Below are 18,451 nucleotides of genomic sequence, written 5' to 3'. Positions count from 1 at the left end.
TTGCTGTTCTTGATCTGTGTTTCTGAGATGTTTAGGAATGTTTGAAACTGTTAAAAAATCTCAAAATGAACTCTTTCATTTGAAATATTTTATTCCTAACGTTAAAAATACTGCTGAGTTGGAGGGTAGGGATGAAAATGGGGACTGGAAGGGTAGACAGTGCACAATGAATGCTTATTTTTCTTTTAAGCAGTATTTTGTTTTTCTGGTTTTTTTTTTTAAGATTAATTTTTATTGGAGTATAGTTGCTTTACAGTAAATTCTTAATTTGCTGTTCCTTCTTGGAGGTATTTGGAGGTTGAGTTGACAGCTATGCAAGTGTCTTGGTCCATTAAAGCATTCTTAACATCAGGGAAGTACTGATCGAGTTTTCTTATTGCATAGATTCTTGTATACATGCATTGTATAGCGAGGCAGATAGCTCAGTTAATGTGGAATGGTGCCTTCTATTTATAGCCTATGTAAAGCATCAGATCTGCCAGTGGCAGCCCCAGGCTGAGCAGGGTTGGTGGGGGTGTGGGGTGTTGGGGGGGATAGGAGAGTGGGGAATGCACTTTCAGATCAGTATCATGAAAAATGGCCGGGTGTCAAGATGGATGAAGCTGGTCCTTGGTGTTCTCTCAGTCTCCTCTGTAGCTGCCTCTCTAGGTCTTACCCTCTTCCTTCCCATGTTACCTCTTCACTGGCCCCATCACTTTAAAAAATCTGTTCTTAAAAGGTATGATTTAAATACATTCTTGTAATTCACAGTCTGTCTCAATAGTCCTCATTCAGTCAGGGTGGGGTGGTATTTTAAAAGGGAAGTTTACAATATCTATTAATATAATGTGTTGGAGGAGTTATTTTTGATTCATGGTTTTTTTCTTAGTACTTGTCCCTCTGCCATTCTAGGCGTCCCAGAGCTGAAAATCACAATGTGTAGCGGCTGCAGTGCTCTGCTTCTAGAGCCACTTTTTTCCAGTGGTGGAGAAGCCAGGTCAGTCCAGACACACATCTGACTTTTAAAGGGATTTTAGAAGGTACAGAGAAGTTTTCCTATTGTCAAACATATATTTTTCTTTCATGTCTCATCACTGTTTACTTTTTACCTAAAAGAGTGAATTTTTAAAGAAGGTTTTTTAAAGAAGACTGAAAAGAGTTTTCTAAAAGAAGATTTAAGATTTTTGTTTCATATCCAAAGGACAGTGTGGAATGAACATCTCAAAGACAATATCAGGGGTATCATGAGCTTCAAAGTGGGGGAATACCTTTGTCTCAGAGTAGCTAAGGTTTTGCCAGGTGGACATACATGAATAAAAATTCATTCAGTTACATAGTGATAAATGTCACCAAACAAGCCAAGGCTGGGGCATTCCCACCTCTCTGCATTGGGCGGTGGCCCCAGAGCTTCTAGGGTAGGCTAGAGACTACTCTGCACCCACCCTAACGAAAGTTTAAAAAAAATGGGCTCAAAAGGATCTGACTGAAAGAGAAATAAGCACAACCAGTTCCAACAATCTGTAAAGGAAGGCCCCAAATTCAGACGATCAACAATGTAAAATTCACAAAAATCTGGGTTTCACTGGTGGCTCAGTGGTGAAGAATCCACCTGGCAATACAGGAGACACAGTTTCATGCTCTGATCCGGGAAGATCTCGTGGATCTTCCATGGAGCTACTAAGCCTGTGTACATCACAACTTCTGAGCCTGTGCCCTGGAGCCCGCGAGCAGCAACTACTGAAACCTACAGGCTCGAGTTGCCTGTGCACTGCAGCTAGAGAAAAGCCTGCGCAGCAACAAAGACCCAGCACAGCCAAAAATAAACAAGTAAATGCAGTTATTAAAAAAAAAAAAAATCCATCTTCCAGTTTAAAACAAAAACAAAACACAACTACTAGACATGCCAGGAAGCAGGAAAAGGTAACCCACAACCGGGAGAAAAATCATAATAGAGATAAACCCCATAATGGTAGAGAAGATGGAATTAGCAAATAAAGACATTAAAATGGCTATTTGACCTGTTATTGTATTTAGAGGAAAAGCTCAGAGTTTTTTCTTGTAATAACCACTGTGTGACTTTTGTCATGTTGCCTGTAGGAATTGGGAGAACCCATGGGAAAGTGCTGTTACTCTGCCTACTTCTGTTGCTGTGAGTAACCAGCTCCTTTGTCTCTGATCCAGGATTCTCAATGTCTTCCACTGGAACCCATGACACTGTGTCAGGCTAACACATTAGCTTGCAAACGGATAAAGTCTCAAGGTATTTATAGTTCTTGACAGCATGAGAATATATACCTAATTCCAATTTCTAATTAAAAACTAGCCCAATCAATTATAAGGTAACCGTGATCATATGTGGAGGTAAATTTAAAACTTTTTGTTGAAAAAACTACCCAGATGAAAGATTTTGAAATGTTGTTTTCAGAAATTTATTTACATGTCTTGGATGGAAGCAGTTGATGCAGTTTACTCGGAGTTCCTGGGGAAAAAAAAGAATTTTTGAAAAGACGGGACTGCTAAGAGTACTGTGGAAAAATAATAATTAAAAAAAATTTCCTACTTGCTACCAAAGTTGCTTTAGCCATATACAATATATAGAAATAGATAAATAAAATAACCAAAATCTATAAGTAATTCCACTATGTAATGAATTGGATACAAATCTTACAAAAATAGTGTTCACCTCCTTATTACTGTCCTCTGGCTAATGCATGATAGACAAAAGAAATCTTAAACACATTTCTACGAATCCACCAGGATATACATACCTTTTAAACCAACGGCTAAAGGCCTACACCCAGGACTAGAGGTATCTTCATAAATATCATAGATATCAAAATGAAATTTCTCTTTCCTTGAAACGTGACCCATTTTTGAGAGGTCAGTATGGTGACTGCAGATTTTTTCACTTAGATTTGAATATTCTCTTTGAAGATTCCGCATCTCAAATTCCAAGGTGTCCCTTTCATTCTCTATACTTCTTACGTAGTTTTCTAAGAGTATTTTGTCTTCCTCAAGTCTACTGATGCTATTTTCAAATTTTACACTTTCTTGACTCCGTTTTTTCAGTTCTTCTTTTAGAAGCTGATTATCAGTCTTAATTTCCATTATCATTTTTGATAACAGTTCACATTCATTGCCCATTTCTGACAAACTATTCTTATAAATACTTGCTTCTGACTTTGCATTTTTTATTTCTTGCAGAAAATTCTCTTCCGCGGTAGATTGGTATGTTTGAATATCTTCAATTTCTCTTGCCATCATCTCTCTCGCAGCAGTAGATTCTTGTAAGGCTGTTTCAAGATCAAGCTTTTCATTTTTAACTGTTTCCACTATTTGAAGAAGTGTCTCTTGTTCGATTTTTGCCAATCTTTCTTTCTCTTTTAGCTGCGCGGTCTCTAGGTGGTTTTCTTTCAGTTCATTTTCCAGTGTACCTTTTTCCTTTAGAAGCTGATGTGTTTTTTTCTCTAACATTTCTTTTTCCTCTTGTATCAATAGAATATTTGTTTTCATTGATTCCATTTCTATGCTCAATCGTTTATTTTCATTATTGACAATGGCCATATCACTTTGAGTTTTGTGTTCTTTACTTTTTAGTTGATCTAATGTTTCTATTATTTGTTGATTCTCCAAAGAAAGCTGACTATTTTTTTCCTCGAGGGTTTTATTTTGTCCTTGGAGAACATTATAGTTACTAACTATTTTTTTCAATTCTTTAAGACATTCTTTGCCATCTTCTTCTGTTTTAGTTAACTTGGACTGGATTATATTCTTTTCTTCAACCAGTGTCTTAAGTTGCTTTTCATACATTTCAATTTTCTGTATCAGAGATTGTGTGGTAAAGACAAGAGGTTTAATTTTTGTTTTAAGGGTTAGGTTTTCATTCTCTAGTTTCATTACTTTTTTCTGTATTTGCATAGATTCTTTCAAGTAATTCTGTAAGTACTGAATTTTTGCTACACATTGCTCAGTAACAGAATTGACTTTGGATGTTTTCTCATTTTCAAATATTATTGATCCTTGTTTTACTGTAATTGGTTGTTTTTCTTTGTCTTTCATTTCATATTTTGTTGGGTTAAAGAATGCCAATGTATGTCTCGGGACTCTGGAATGGAGTTTTAAATCTGCAATATTCTTGTCAGTGATGGGAATTTCTTTATTGTTTTTCTCATTCCTTTTTCCCCTGTGTATTTCACTCCTAGATAATTTTTTACATTTCCTACAAAAATTCACATGGAATTTTGACACTGTTTCCCTAAGTGGGAGCAATTTGATTACTAATGCCTCTAATTCCAAAATTCTCTTTGATTTTATATCTTCATTTAAGTTACTTTCAATATTTTCTTCCTTAATAAACTTGTTTTTTTCCTTGTGAATGGGGGGCAGGTCATAATTCCCATGCCTTGGAACAGCTTTTAAAGTCTGCAGTTCATTTGTTAGTGCCAGTTCCCTATTTTGTGACTTTTGAAGCTCTTCCTTCATTTGTTTGATGGAATGGCAAATATCATCTAAATTTTCACAAAATCCATTCTTGAGAAAAGGCATTGTCATTCTGGACTTATCCAGAATTAGCGTCTCAGCTTGAGACATCCCATTTTGAGGTGCATTAGGTAGAAAATTATAAAAATTATTATAGTTCTTCAACCTGTCAGAATTTTCTGAAGCGGAATTATTTGTCGAAGTTCTCAGAGTTAATATGTCCTTGAAATGTATCTGGCATGGAACATCTATACTTTGAGGGAGACTATCAATACTATCACTACTGAATTTTTCTTCTGCTGAATGAAGAATCCTGGAATCCTCAAAATGATGAATTTTCTCTGTAGAAAGGGTTTCTTCTTGATTCTCTATAGGCTAGTAAAAATAAGAATCACACTATAAATGTACTATCATTTGCTACATGACCAACAAATTAAGACAATATTTTGGGGAGAATATATTTTTACAACCAGAATGAACATTTTATCCATTTCTGCAACAGAGAAGCCTAACAAGTATGATTCATTTTCTGCAGGAAAACCTACCTTTATTTTGAGGTCTGTAACTCTGGTATTCAGTTTGCTTAGAAGTTATACTTATTTCCTTAAGTAGTGAGATAGCAGGGCTAACCCCTCAATTTCAGAAATAGAAATCCAGCATTTCTCAAGAGACCATCATACATTGATGGGGAAGAGAGAAGCCATAGTTCAAAGGGAAGTTTAAAGAAAATGAAAATTTTCATTCCTACTCTATGTCAACCTTAGCTTGTCTTCCTAGTTTCAAGTGTATCTAGGGCTGTGACTGTTCTGGAAATGTGAGTTCTAATAAGTGGAGACACAGTGACTCTGGTTTGGACCTGTTCTAGAGAATTCACTCTAGGTCTAAGCCAATCCTAAAAGTGGGAGAACTCTTAAGTGGATAGAAAGGCTATGAAAGCTGCCTTGTATTTCAGTTTACTTGGGAATCGTTAGATATCTGTCAAATGTCCCTCATACGCTCTTCTAAGAGAAACAAGAAAATTGTACAAGTATGGAGGAGGTAAACATACATCTTTTAGGGTTTTCAGAACAGGAGTTTCCTTATTTTCACCTCTGACAATCCAGTCACCCTGTGAAGAAGAGGAGAATGTAAAGATAAAGATCAAAAGTTGTAACATTTCTGAAGTACCTAAATGTAGAAATGATTTTATGTTGAATAACATACCAAAGCCGTTTCATTGCGTGTGCCGAATACTAGAATTTTTTCTGGGCTAAATTGTGGGTTTTCTACTTCAATAATACTTTTGTTCAATATTTCACTGATTTCAGACTGTACCTTTTAAAGACAAATAAGAATGTCAGACCTTGATTTATAAACTTATGAATGTACAAGAATAATAGATATTATAATTAAAAGATATCTTTAAATTTCCTACACATAAAAATTATTGGCCATCATATAAAATATAAATTAAATTTAACTTATTGTAATCTCTGTCATTGAAGGAATCTTTAAGAAAAGTATGCCTTTACTATGTGATTATAAAATTAGAAAGACTTAATTGAGGAAAGTAAAATCTTCTAAATTAAAATAACTTTAGAGGTTTGATTTTTACATTGTTGAATAATCAGAGATCCTTGATCTCTGTCATCAGAATGGAATCTGTTGTGTCAGCCTCAGGAGGGTCTTATCTTCTCTTCCCGTTTCCCCACGCTTGCTTCTAGCACAGGAATATCGGATGAAGTTTATATAGGGCCTCTAGTTGTATGTGTTGTGTTCTGTACCTCCAGTATCCACACCCTATCCCGTTAACACTACTCCTTGTTTCTTCTGGATAAAGTCCCTGTGCCTTTGGCGGTGGTAGAGAGCCCACCTCCAGCTCCAAGGGGCAAGCATGTGACCAGTCAGAGCGTTGCCTCCCTCTGAACCGGGACTGCTTTCAAGAATGCATGTGGGGCCATCACAATCAGGACAAACTGCTAAGAGAGAAAAGCCTAGTCTCTTCTCTAACTGGAGTCTGGACAGATAAAGGCCAGAACTTTTAGCAACCCTTTTGCCTACCACCTGGAGTCTGAGAATCCGATACTGTCAAAAGCAGCAGCATGACAAGGAGTGAGGCTGGTTCTCAGATGATGTAGTCATGATCATATGGATAAAGCCATCCCCAAGTGCACTTTCCCTGGGGTTTTCACTACCAGAGTTAACAAGGTGCACTTTCCCCTTATTTTGAGTTAGATTTTGTATCACTTATGGCGAGAGTCCCTATTTGTAGACTGTATATAGGTAGCAGTTTAAACACACTTTTTTTTTTAAATACAGGTATAACAATGTGGTTTCCTCCAAATTTGGGGTCTAGAATAGATTGCAGCTCCATTTTATTACATTTATTTTCAAGTAATCAATTGGCTAGGGGTTGTCAGCTTAGACATGTATGATGGTGTCCTCAGTTTGGATATTTTCTATGTAAATGAAAGGAAACCTACCATGCTAACATTTTGCAGAGTCTGTATTCGGAGAGCCTGAAATGATTCCAGTTGTTGCTGAAGGGCCTATAACAGAGTTATACAAGGATGCAATTAAACATCTGTGGGTGAACATACACTTTGCTATGGGATTCCCTAGTGGCCCAGATGGTAAAGAATCTGCCTGCAGTGCAGGAGACCTGGGTCAGGAAGATCCCCTAGAGAAGCGCATGACAACCCACTCCAGTATTCTTGCCTGGAGAATCCCATGGACAGAAGAGCCTATCAGGCTACATGGGGATGCACAGAGTCAGACACGACTGAAGCGACTTAGCACGCATGAATGCACACTTTGTTAGAATTAAAAAAAAAATCCCCCAAAGTTGCCTATTACAGGGATCATGTGGAGGGTCAGGTGGCTAGCTTACATTCTTAATCATTCTTGCTCATTCTCAAGTATTCTGAGAAAGCTCAGACTTTACACAGGTTTTCTGAGAAAATAAAATGAAATATACTCACTTTCAGTGCTGATTGTGGTTGGATTTGATTTTCTGATTCTGATACACAGCCGTGTTCTAAAAAGTAAAATTGAAAAATGATGTGATTTAATTCTTCATTGCATTGTTATTTTTAAACAATGTTAATGGAAAGCAGTCTCTTAGCTTTCTTGGTTGGTGAGGCAGAGAGATAATGAGATTACTGGTGTTCACATTAGGATAAACCCAGTGCTACCTGTATAATGAATTAAGAAATAATTTTCATCCGACTTAAAATACTGCACCTACTTGAGGTTGTAACAGTGATTTTACTTTCATAATAAATCATTAACTTGTAACACCAAACTTAGAATACTCTGAAACTTAGATATCTTTGTTTCAAGAATATAAACTATATATTTTTTGGTATAAAAATGAACAATTCTCATATGATGGGAGACCCTTGGCAAAGTACTATATAGGTCTCAGTGTTTATGAAACAGCCATGTGATGTTTTTCTTCCTTAATCTGGAAAACAGTTTGGATTAATAGAACATAGGACTTGTCACGTTCTTAAGCAAAGTGCTATAAAGATCTGTGTTCAGTTCAGTCACTCAGTCATGTCCGACTCTTTGCGACCCCATAATTGCAGCACACCAGGCCTCTCTATCCATCACCAACTCCCGGAGTCCACCCAAACCCATGTCCATTGAGTCGGTGATGCCATCCAACCATCTCATCCTCTGTCGTCCCCTTCTCCTCCTGCCTAAAAAACATATCACAGATCTGCAGTAAGGGAGAGACTACATAATGTTTGCAAATTTCGTGATATATGCAAAATTTTTATTTAAAAAAATTAAAAACATGTCCTGAATGAAATGAGAGTTATGTTAGAATGTTCCCCCTAGGCTGGCAATTTCTGATGTTTAAGACAGGGTTTCTAAAGAGTTCAGCATATCTCCTTTGGAATGGAATTCTGCCAGATGTTATAGAATCTGGTTGCAAAGCATCTTCCTTCCCATCCCGTCCCAATCTGGCCCTTATCATCAAGAGAGCAGCTCTGGTTCACAACCTGGAGTCATTTGGCCAACTGAAAAATCCCACCTTCATCACAGGGCAAGGATGGACAGTGAGTCCATCTGGTTACTGCTCAGCTTTGCATCTTACTGGGAATAAATGGTAGTCAGAAATGTTCGTCTCAGAGAGAAAAAGGAACTCAAGTTAAGATCTGGACCAGTCCTGTAAGGCATCCCAAAGTTTTTCAAACTCTAAAATAACCACTACAATATTGTAAAGTAATTAGCCTCCAATTAAAATAAATTAATTTAAAAATAAAAATAAAATAAAATAACCTCTTTCGATGAACTCAAATGTTAATAGATCAAAATGCAAATGAAAAAAGAATATATCACCTAGACTCCCAACATCCAGAATTAAAGATGCTGCTCCTTGGAAGGAAAGCTATGACACACCTAGACAGTATATTAAAAGCAGAGGCATCACTTTGCCGACAAAGGTCCGTATAGTCAAAGCTATGTATGGTTTTTCCAGTAGTCATGTGCGAATGAGAGAGTTGGACCATAAAGAAGACTGAGCACTGAAAAACTGATGCTTTCAAACTGTGGTGTTGGAGAAGATTTTTGAGAGTCCCTTGGACAGCAAGGAGCTCAAACCAGTCAATCCTAAAGGAAATCAACCCTGAATATTCATCGGAAGGACTGATGCTAAAGCTGAAGCTCCAATACTTTGGTCACCTGATGCAAAGAGCCGACTCATTGGAAAAGACCCTGATGCTGGAAAAGATTAAGGGCAGGAAGAGAAGGGGGTGACAGAGGATGAGATGGTTAGATAGCATCACTGACTCAATGGACATGAGTTTGAGCAAACTCCAGGAGGCAGTGAAGGACAGGGAAACCTGGTGTACTGCAGTCCGTGGGGTCACAAAGAGTCAGACACAACTCAGCGACTGAAAAACAACAACAACAAAACTTTTAGTACCCACTCTTTAGTCAGCTCCCTAGACACATATGTGGAAAAAAACGAATGATTTTCAATCAATGGGATCATATTATGAGTTCTACTTTTAAATATAATATTAGACATATTTGATAAAGAAAACTGCAAATAGTCAAATTTATTGCTAGTATTCAGAATTTTACTCACTACATGAGAGATTATTTCCTATGAGAGCCCTCTAAAATATTGGAAATGGGTCATGAAATGGATTAAGAGATTGGAAATTTTATGTTTTAAGTGGGGCTTCCCTGATGGCTCAGCAGGTAAAGAAGCCACCTGCAAATAACATATTTCTGATGTGAATATTCAGTGTTGATTTACTCCATCCATGCCAAAAAAGGGAGTAAATGATGAAAAAATTGGCCTCATCTTTCCTCTCACATCTGCTCCCCAGTTGCCATGATGTTTGATAGTAATATTATTTTCACGTTTCACGGTGTTCACACTTTGTTCTGTAACTATAATTCTCACAAAACTATTTAAACCCAAAGATAAGATAGTATTGCTGTAAATATTCCCAGCCTTTAGCTTTATTCTTAATGGATTTCCTATTCACAATTTTATCTCTTCCTGCACCTGCAGCAACAGCCTCCCTTTTCTGCACAGATTTCCTTTGTCTTGTTAGGACTTGCAAGTTTAGGGCTAAATATAAGGACTCCTTTTGCTAAAATGGAGGAAGAAATGTGGGGCAAAAAGAAATCCAAAGACTTGATCAAGAGATATAGCGAATGAAGATCTTCAGGAAAGACCATGGGCTTTCTAGACAGCTTCTACCTGGACCTCCCTCCCTCCGTCTCGTTCTGTGGAAGGTGGAGGCTTGTGGCATTGGATATATATAGGCAGCATTTTCTGGTTTTACCATGGCAGTGGATAAGGTGCCTGGTAGGGACGGGCATTTGGGAAAGAGATATGAAGGTCCAAGAATGTTTTTAACTTGAGAGAGTCTAATCTACCTGCTTGCTATGGAAATCATGTAGTGGAAATGGAGAAGAATAATTCTGGAGAATGAGGCCAAAGTTAAGAACTACAGGATTCCAGGAGAGATACTATCTGGAGGAAATGGCCTGTGATGGAGCAGGGACAATCCTTCCATGGAAGTGGGGGCAGCAGAGAATATAGGACACAGCCAGGTAGCTTAGCAGAATTTAAGGTTGAGGGTCAGGGTGTTTGGGTCTGACTGCTTCTAATTTTTTCATACAGTATGAGATCATGTTGCCCATTGAGAAGTAGTGGTGAGAGGTGCTGGAGATTTCATGAAACAAGAAAAGTGAAACAGTTATCTTGGAGAGGGCTTGATAAAGTGTTTTCTGGGGAAATAAAGTAACTTTTCCAAATAGCATTGAGATCCACAGTATGACTCAGAAGTGAATGTTTTTCTCCAGCAAAGTTCTGATGATTCAGTGAAGATACAGGGTAGGCAGAGAGAGTCATTTATATTAAAAAGCTATCAAAAGAACTTTTTATTTTTCTTATGAATTTCAGAGACATTGGCTGCTCCTTACTCCCAATGGGAAGATAATTTTAAAATTCATCAATACTTAAAGAACTGCATAGAATTTTGTGATTCTAGAATTGGAAGAGAAGTTATGAATGAACCACAGGAGAAGGAACAGAATCACACGTCACCGTTTGTTAAGTCCTTGCTAAACATACAATGTTGGGAAGTATTTAGACTAAGTAGAGGATGTGGTGTCAGTCCTCAAGAGACTTAATCTCTATTCAGATTGCAAGAAATAGTATTCAGATTATATCCAACTTAAATGCTCTATCTGTTGCATATTTAAATGTCAGAATTTAAAAACAAGATAGTTTGCAACAGGATGCCTTTTGAGGTAATTTAGGCAAAGATATGGGGAATTTGTTCTAAAGTCTAAAGGAGCTTATGTCATAATAGATGTCTTTTTGTTGTTTAGTTGCTAAATTATGTCTGACCCCTTGGACTCTAGCCCGCCAGGCTCCTCTGTGCATGGGATTTCCCAGGCAAAAAACTGCAGTGGGTTGCCATTTCCTTCTCCAGGGCATCTTCCCCACCAAGGAATCAAACCCAAGTCTCCTGCATTGTCAGGTGGATTCTTTACCACTGAGTCACCAGGGCAGCCCATTCAATGTATAGAGAAACTTTTAAGGACATAGCTGTAGCTAACGGAGCAGGGAGAACAAATGAATTTTAAAAATGTGATGTGGTAATAATTCTATGTGTGATGTTAGATACTCTGTAATTGAAGCTTTTTTAATTCTCAGGTTCAAACACTGAGTTTTGCTGTGGAAATTCCCACTCACTCCTGGAAGAAATTGTTTTCTGAAGCCTTGTGAGCTGCTCTATCCAAGCCTTCATGCATTCATGCAACAACTGTTTTTAAAGGAAAGGAAAGTCGCTCAGTCGTGTCCGACTCTTTGCGACCCCGTGGACTGTAGCCTGCCAGGCTCCTCCGTCCATGGGATTCTCCAGGCAAGAATACTGGAGTGGTTTGCCATTTCCTTCTCCAGAGGATCTTCCTGACCCAGGGATCGAACCCAGGTCTCCCGCATTGGAGGCAGACGCTTTAACCTCTGAGCCACCAGGGAAGTCCTGGTGTTTTTAAACACCTGCTATATATCAAGTACTGTCCAAGGTGCTGGCGATCTTAGAGTTGAACAAAACATGCAACATCTCTGCCCGTATGAAGCTTCCCTTCTAGTGAGGGGCACAGAGGATAGAGTGTGCAGGACGGGAGTAAGTCCTACGGGGAAAAGTAGGACACAGGGGATGGTATGTACCTGCATAAGGCACTGTCCCGGGAGCTCTGCAGCCAGGCTGCCTGGGCTGGAATCCTGACTCCACCAGACGCTCGCCATGAGGGATCAGTGTCTAGTTTCTAGGCAAAGCCTTACACAGTGCATGGCATACAGTAAATACAAGAAAATGTTACTGATATTACCGTAGCAGCAAGGATGTTATCAATATGATGACAGTTTGGTAAATTTAAAATTTCTAATTGAGATGGAGAGCAGGGATGACTGCTCCAGTTCTCCACTGCTTCCTGGTTTGCTCAGAACAAGCCCTCTCATCGTGCATGGAACTGCAAAGCCCAGTTTCCTCTCTGAACCCTCCTGCCATCCTCCTCCTCCTCCTCCCCGCTCATTCTGCCCCGTCACTAGCTATTCCTCAAACATACCAGGCCTCCTCCCACCTCAGAGCCCTTGAAGCTGCTGTCCTCTCTTCCTGGAATGTTCTTTCCCCAAAAATCTGCACTGACGACTCCTTGACCTCCTTCAGGCCTTTGCTCAGATGTCATCTGCTAATGAAGTCTCCTCCTGTCCTATTTGAAATAAAATTGCCCACTCCCCACCCACCTCTGACATCCTGTATACTCCACCACTTCATGTATTAACTACTTAAAATCAGAGACCTGAGAACTATTACGGGGCATTGTAATTCGGTGTTATTTATGCAAATCACATTAATGTTCTGTTGGTCAGTACCCAAAGAACCCACCGCTTGGTGATGATGAAGTGTAGTTAAGAGAATAGAAAGAGGGCAGGGCACAGGGTCACACGTCCGAGTTTCGTCTTTAGCTGTAGGCAGAAGATCCCTGCTATCCTTCATCACGCTTGACTTAGAATACCTCTCACTGATTGAGCCCCTGCCCTTATACCCACCACGCTCTAGCAAGAAAGACAGGATCTCTCAGCCAAGCCTATGTGCTATTTTGTATGTAACGTCATTTTCTGTGAACGCTGGCATTTTCCTCCAGAGCCTTACATCTCGCTCACGTTAGAGAACGCACAGTCTTGCCAAATTCTAGTCCCTCAGTCTCTTCTGACCTTAAACGCTCTCCCTGCGGTGTGAAGCTATCTGAACTGTCTGTGAGGACTTCCTGGGTCAGGGCTTCCGGAACCCCACCCCGCCACCCCTATTGCACAGGGGTGCCTGCCTGGCCTCCCCCCAGAAGATGGGCGGTGCTCAGAAGAGCGGAGAGGGGGCAGGTCAGCCCACTGTCGCTGTGGGGGCCACGGAGGTATGGCTTATCCTGGTGGTCACGGGCATCCCGTTGTCTTTGTCTACAGGGGCGTGGCTGCGCCAGCCCTGTTTTCAGAGCCCTTGACAAAGCCTTTGTGAAGGTCTCTGGTTTCTGAAGGTGGACAAACCTGTCCTGACCTCAGATCTCCGGTTACTTCTCCCAGCTCCTCTGCTGGGGGATGGCCCACGTGTCCCGTGTGGCTTAGGGGCAACTGTAGATCCGAACGTGGCTCATCAGTTTAGAGACGGCCTCCCGCCCCCAGCACTCTGCGCCTCCCCTGACAGCTCTCATGAACACCAGGCTCCTCTGAGAGCCCTGGAGCCTCCTCCAGCCTCTCCGGAGGAAGCCAGACTCCAACTTCAGTATGCTCAGATGCTCCCCCGCACACCTTATTCATGCTTTATATGGAGCTTGAAAACTGCAGCTCTTTAATTATTTCAAACACCCTCACTATACACCCTTCCAGTAGTCCGCAGATATTTACTATAAAAACAGTTCTTTTGGAAAGAATCGGTATCTTTTTAGTGATTGCCAGAAAACTCAGCAATTTCTTATTTGACATTCAGAGAAGCAGTATAGTGTAGCAGGTGTGTTAAGGCCTGGCCATTTGCAGCTACCCTGCTGAATACTGGCTCTATCACTTGCTGTGTGACCTTGGGGAGTTAGTTAACCTCTCTGTGCCTCACTCAGTTTCCTCACCTGTAATATGAGGAGAACGGTCGTACCTACTTCATAAGGTTGTTGTGAAGATTAAGTTGATCCGTTTAAGTGCTCAGGGCAGTACTTGACCCAAAGGAAATGTTCCGTGTTAGTTACTGTTAGTACCAGACGAACAGTTACCGGAAGTACACAGGTTGGGCTGGGGATTTAGGCGGCGTACTGGTTGCTACGTCATTTATTGTAGTTTTATTACAGTAAAAAGGCAGAAGCATCACTGCAGGCCGAGCTTGGCCGGGAGGTTTTTTTTTTTTTTTACCTGTTTCACTGCTACCATTTTCCTTTACCCCCTCAGAAGAATTTAGGATCTTGGATGCTGAAAGGAGGACGCAGTCAACCTCATCCTCTTCCTCAAGACGCTTTTCTGTAACAAAACAGCACTGGGCTTCGGCCTTTTGGCTTTGCCGGGAGGAGGGAGACGAGGCCTGGGGAGGAGGGCGACGAGGCCTGGGGATGCGGGGCGCGGGCGCGCTGAGCGGCCACCGGAGGGCGCGCTGGGCCGGAGGTGGGGCGGGCGCCGGGATGCCTTCCTCCCGGCCGGTGGAGATGCGCGGCTCGTCCTGCAGATCCGCACCCCAGACTCAACTCGCTCTGGGGGTGAAGAGGCCGGGGTCGAGGAGGCGGCGCTCTCCAGTACCCGTCCACCTCCCAGGGCGCCCCCTCAAAGGCCAGCCCCACCCCAGCCTGGCTCTTACCCGGGCTCATTTCTGCTACTCAAGGCCTTTTCCCAACTGCCTTCCCTCTCCCAGGCATTCTGCTCGGTTGCTTCTAGCCAGGGCATCTCGTTGCTTGGCAACGGAGTGGTGGGGACCGCGCGAGGGGCAGTGGGGGTGCGCGTGGGGGTGGGGCGGAGGAAGATGCGCACTGGGGTCTGGGGTGCCGGATCCCAAACGCCCGCCCCGCCCGAGCGGCGCCTGCAACGGTCGTGTGGTGGGAAGGCCCCCACCTTCGCTGCTGCTGCTGCTAAGTTGCTTCAGTCGTGTCTGACTCTGTGCGACCCCATAGACGGCAGCTCACCAGGCCCCTCTGTCCCTGGGATTCTCCAGGCAAGAATACTGGAGTGGGTTGCCATTTCCTTCTCCAATGCATGCATACTAAGTCGCTTCAGTCGTGTCGGACTCTGTGCGACCCCATGGACAGCAGTCCACCAGGCTCCTCTGTCTATGGGATTCTCTAGGCAAGAATACTGGAGTGGGTTGCCATTTCCTTCTCCACCCACCTTCACTGTGCCCCCCAAATCCAGCTACAAACTCATTAGGGCGCCCCCCTCCCTGTCCCCCGCGTCTCCCCGCTCATCCAGAAATTGATCAGACTCTGACTTAAAGCAACAACTGTTGAGCCGAAGTTGTTTGGACAGAGTGGGGTGTTTGGAGAGACACAGACACCTAGGAACTCCCCGCCTTCTCTGATCTCTCTGATGGCCATTTCATTGTTTTATTCTGTTCTGTTCCTCTTGTTTCAACCCATCTGTCAGGTCAGTTTCAGCGACTGGGGATTCAAACTATCCTAGACTTAAGCTATCAATATTGTGAAGGGATATCTGTTTGCTGCGGTTAAAAGAAGACCCCTATTTCCAATAATGAACTTAACAATAGCAGTGTGTTGAAATGTACACATTAGAGCTGTCGCAGACTCGCCAATCTTCGTTTGTAGAGCATGCTGATTTCCTTTGCACCTGGGTAAACCACTTGTAAAAGATGGATGTTGCCTTGGAAGCTGGGGCTTGTTCAAGTAAAGACTGGTTGACCCTGGCCCATCAGAAAATGGAGCTCTTTAAGTGAAACTATTAAATGAGTATATGTTATTATTTTGTGATAACAGCCATTATAGATGGAATATGAAATAATTGAAAGTCCAGATTTTAAGTCACAGTAAGGAATTTCAAGTCATGATGGAATAATTTATTATGTAATAATTATGTGACTCGATTTCATTGAAATGGAATTCTTTACCATAGTTTCATTGTTTACTAGCTGTAGATTTCTTGTTTCCTAGCCTATAGAAATGGCCTTTGGAAGATTTGGCAGTCTTTCTTGTGGTGTTGTAGACAGTTTTGACAAACTGTAATTTTGAGAACTTAGGTTCTCCGCTGATGATTGATGGTGACAAAGTTAACTTTTTATGAAGAGCTGCAAACGTTTTCATCAATGTATCTGTCAAATTACTCTTCTGAATAAATTTCAGTATTTTGAAGGGATAATGTAGATAAAAAAGCATTACATTTTAGGAAGTTAATCACTATACTAATCAAATTTCCATAACAAATAAGAAATTACTATAAAATATTTTATTTTTACATTATATATTAATATCAAATAATGTGATAATTAACATAATGTAATATTCTACAATAGCTGATTTGTCTGTGTAATGTTTGTGGGTTAGGATGGCAGATGTGTACACAGAAATTACTTGTGGATTTAAATGGGATGATTCAGCCATACCATTCAGTACAGGATATAAAAAGCAGATGATAAGAGCTATAGTATCAAAAACTCAAAGTTGGCCAGTGTGCTAATTTCAGTAGATGTCTACTCTAATTTTAAGATACTTCCCAATCAATTCATCAGTCAGAGCAGCAGTTCTTTTACTTAGAAGTTCAGTTGATTTTAGATGTTAGGTCAACAAGATCATTTGATTACAAAATTCATTTCTCTTTTGTAAACTAAAGAATAACTTTAAAAAAATAATTTATTTGTCAGAAAATCATTATCATTAATATACAACAATCCCATCTTTGGAGCCAACAAAGTTATAATACATTTTAAAAATGTCTTTACTAATTAAAGTGTCTACGATATGAATGGTGTCCCCTCAGAAGAGGCCCCTTGTGAGAGCCTCACACCAAGAGAGAGGTTCTTTGGTGAGAGAGAGAAACTGGATGGTTAAGGAGAGAAACTGTCACCCCCAAAGTGGACGTATTTGGTCACTTTTGGGAGTATTTATTGCATTTGTGAATGTATGTCCAGGGAAGTCTTATCTGATTACTGGTGGCCCCACCTATCATAGTTCTTGGGCCTGTGACATTGAGAAGGTTGATTTCATTAGTATAGTGATTAACTTCCTAAAGGTTGAAATTGGCCAGCAAAGTTTAGAATCAAAACACTTACTCTGAGGGATGCTCACCTCCCTAGAGTAATTATTGCCCCAATAATTAAGTTTTTGGTGAAATATTCTTAGCTTACACTTCATGGTGTTGAAAAGTGTGGAATTTCATGGAAAAATGTTATTTTCCAGATTTGTACGGGAAAAACTGAAACATGGGAAGGTTTAGGAACTTTTCAAAAACTCTCTTAACTGGTCGGTGCTAGACTTCTTGATTCTGAAATCCTAGTTTTGCCACAAATCAGTTTATTTTGATTTTTTTTTTACCCATAGCAAATCACAGTTTTATGATATAGGACAACATTTCATCTAAATTTTACAAAAGTATAAAGGAGGTATAAATATTAATGTTATAACTAAAACTTTGTTTCCCTGATATGGTGTCATATGTCACCTGTACTATTTTCTCAGTATGGTGAGACTGTTCGTATTTCATTCGACCTCATATCAGATGGACAGTGGAGAATTTTCTGTCAGGGGATATGCCTTCTCTGGCCATACATGTCAGTCAGTCCAGAAACTGCCGTGAAAATGTCTGCTTTGTTTATTTATTTTTTATGGTGAAGCTCATTGCTAAAGGTTGGAATTAAAATCTGTACTGCCAGTTTTTTTAATCTGTGAGTCACAATATTTCAGAATCTTCAAATAGTAGCTCTTCTTACAGAATCCATTTTCACCTGTTGACTAACAGCTGCAGAATCAAGAATCTGGAACAAATTCAAGAGCTTGCACAAAAACAAGCTAGTCAAATCTATTCTTAGCAATTTATTACCAGACTAAAATACTTCTGGGGTTTTAGCTCCAGAAGATCATTTTAAAAACCTGATATCACAAGGCTATCATTAATCATAGCTGAGGTCTATAGTAGTGTGAAAAAGTGACCAAGTGAGTGAGTGAGTGAAAGTCGCTCAGTCGTGTTTGACTCTTTGGGACCCCACGGACTATATAGTCCATGGAATTCTCCAGGCCAGAATACTGGAATGGGTAGCCTTTCTCTTCTCCAGGGGATCTTCCCAACCCAGGGATCAAACCCAGGTCTCCCACATTGCAGGCGAATTCTTTAACAGCTGAGTCACAAGGGACATGACAAATTTGGGCAATTGTTATAAGGTTAGTGCTTTGGTCAGAGGAACTACGTGCTGGCGACTTACATCTTGGATGACTTCTGGACCGTCTCAAAGGCTACTTTGTGCAAATGCAAATCCACAGCCATCTTTAGGTATCTTCTAGAGTTAAT

The 18,451-nt window shown here is 40.6% G+C and overlaps 1 protein-coding gene across 5 annotated transcripts; it reads right to left on the bottom strand.

Annotated features, from left to right (window-relative positions):
- Nucleotides 1–2,384: 2,384 nt before the first annotated feature.
- On the bottom strand, nt 2,385–14,879 carry CCDC110 (coiled-coil domain containing 110). 5 transcript variants are annotated; one of them, XM_081521747.1, is made up of 9 exons: nt 14,805–14,879; nt 14,369–14,473; nt 12,149–12,257; nt 7,419–7,474; nt 6,921–6,986; nt 5,662–5,772; nt 5,507–5,566; nt 2,748–4,833; nt 2,385–2,458 (listed from the first exon to the last, which is right to left on the bottom strand). In XM_081521747.1, exons 5-9 carry the CDS (start codon nt 6,921–6,923, stop codon nt 2,409–2,411), a joined length of 2,310 nt encoding a protein of 769 aa, XP_081377873.1. In that variant the 5' UTR covers nt 6,924–6,986; nt 7,419–7,474; nt 12,149–12,257; nt 14,369–14,473; nt 14,805–14,879; the 3' UTR covers nt 2,385–2,408. The 5 variants fall into 5 exon arrangements, with proteins under 5 accessions (XP_081377873.1, XP_081377869.1, XP_081377870.1 ...); XM_081521743.1 differs by lacking the exon at nt 12,149–12,257; XM_081521744.1 differs by lacking the exons at nt 5,507–5,566; nt 12,149–12,257.
- Nucleotides 14,880–18,451: the final 3,572 nt, after the last annotated feature.

The sequence above is a fragment of the Giraffa tippelskirchi genome, chromosome 8 (genome assembly GCF_054371585.1).
Source record: "Giraffa tippelskirchi isolate mGirTip1 chromosome 8, T2T-mGirTip1v1.2.pri, whole genome shotgun sequence".
Classification (NCBI taxonomy): domain Eukaryota; kingdom Metazoa; phylum Chordata; class Mammalia; order Artiodactyla; family Giraffidae; genus Giraffa; species Giraffa tippelskirchi.
The sequence above is the reverse complement of the archived record's forward strand: the minus strand, read 5'-3'. Positions and strand labels throughout refer to the sequence as shown.

Coding starts and splice junctions, on each gene's coding strand:
- CCDC110 (XM_081521743.1), bottom strand. Junction 7,475..14,368: donor AAATGGTAGCAGTGAAACAG/GTAAAAAAAAAA, acceptor TTTACTTTTTAG/AACACGGCTGTGTATCAGAA. Junction 5,773..6,920: donor CTCTGCAAAATGTTAGCATG/GTAGGTTTCCTT, acceptor TGTCTTTAAAAG/GTACAGTCTGAAATCAGTGA.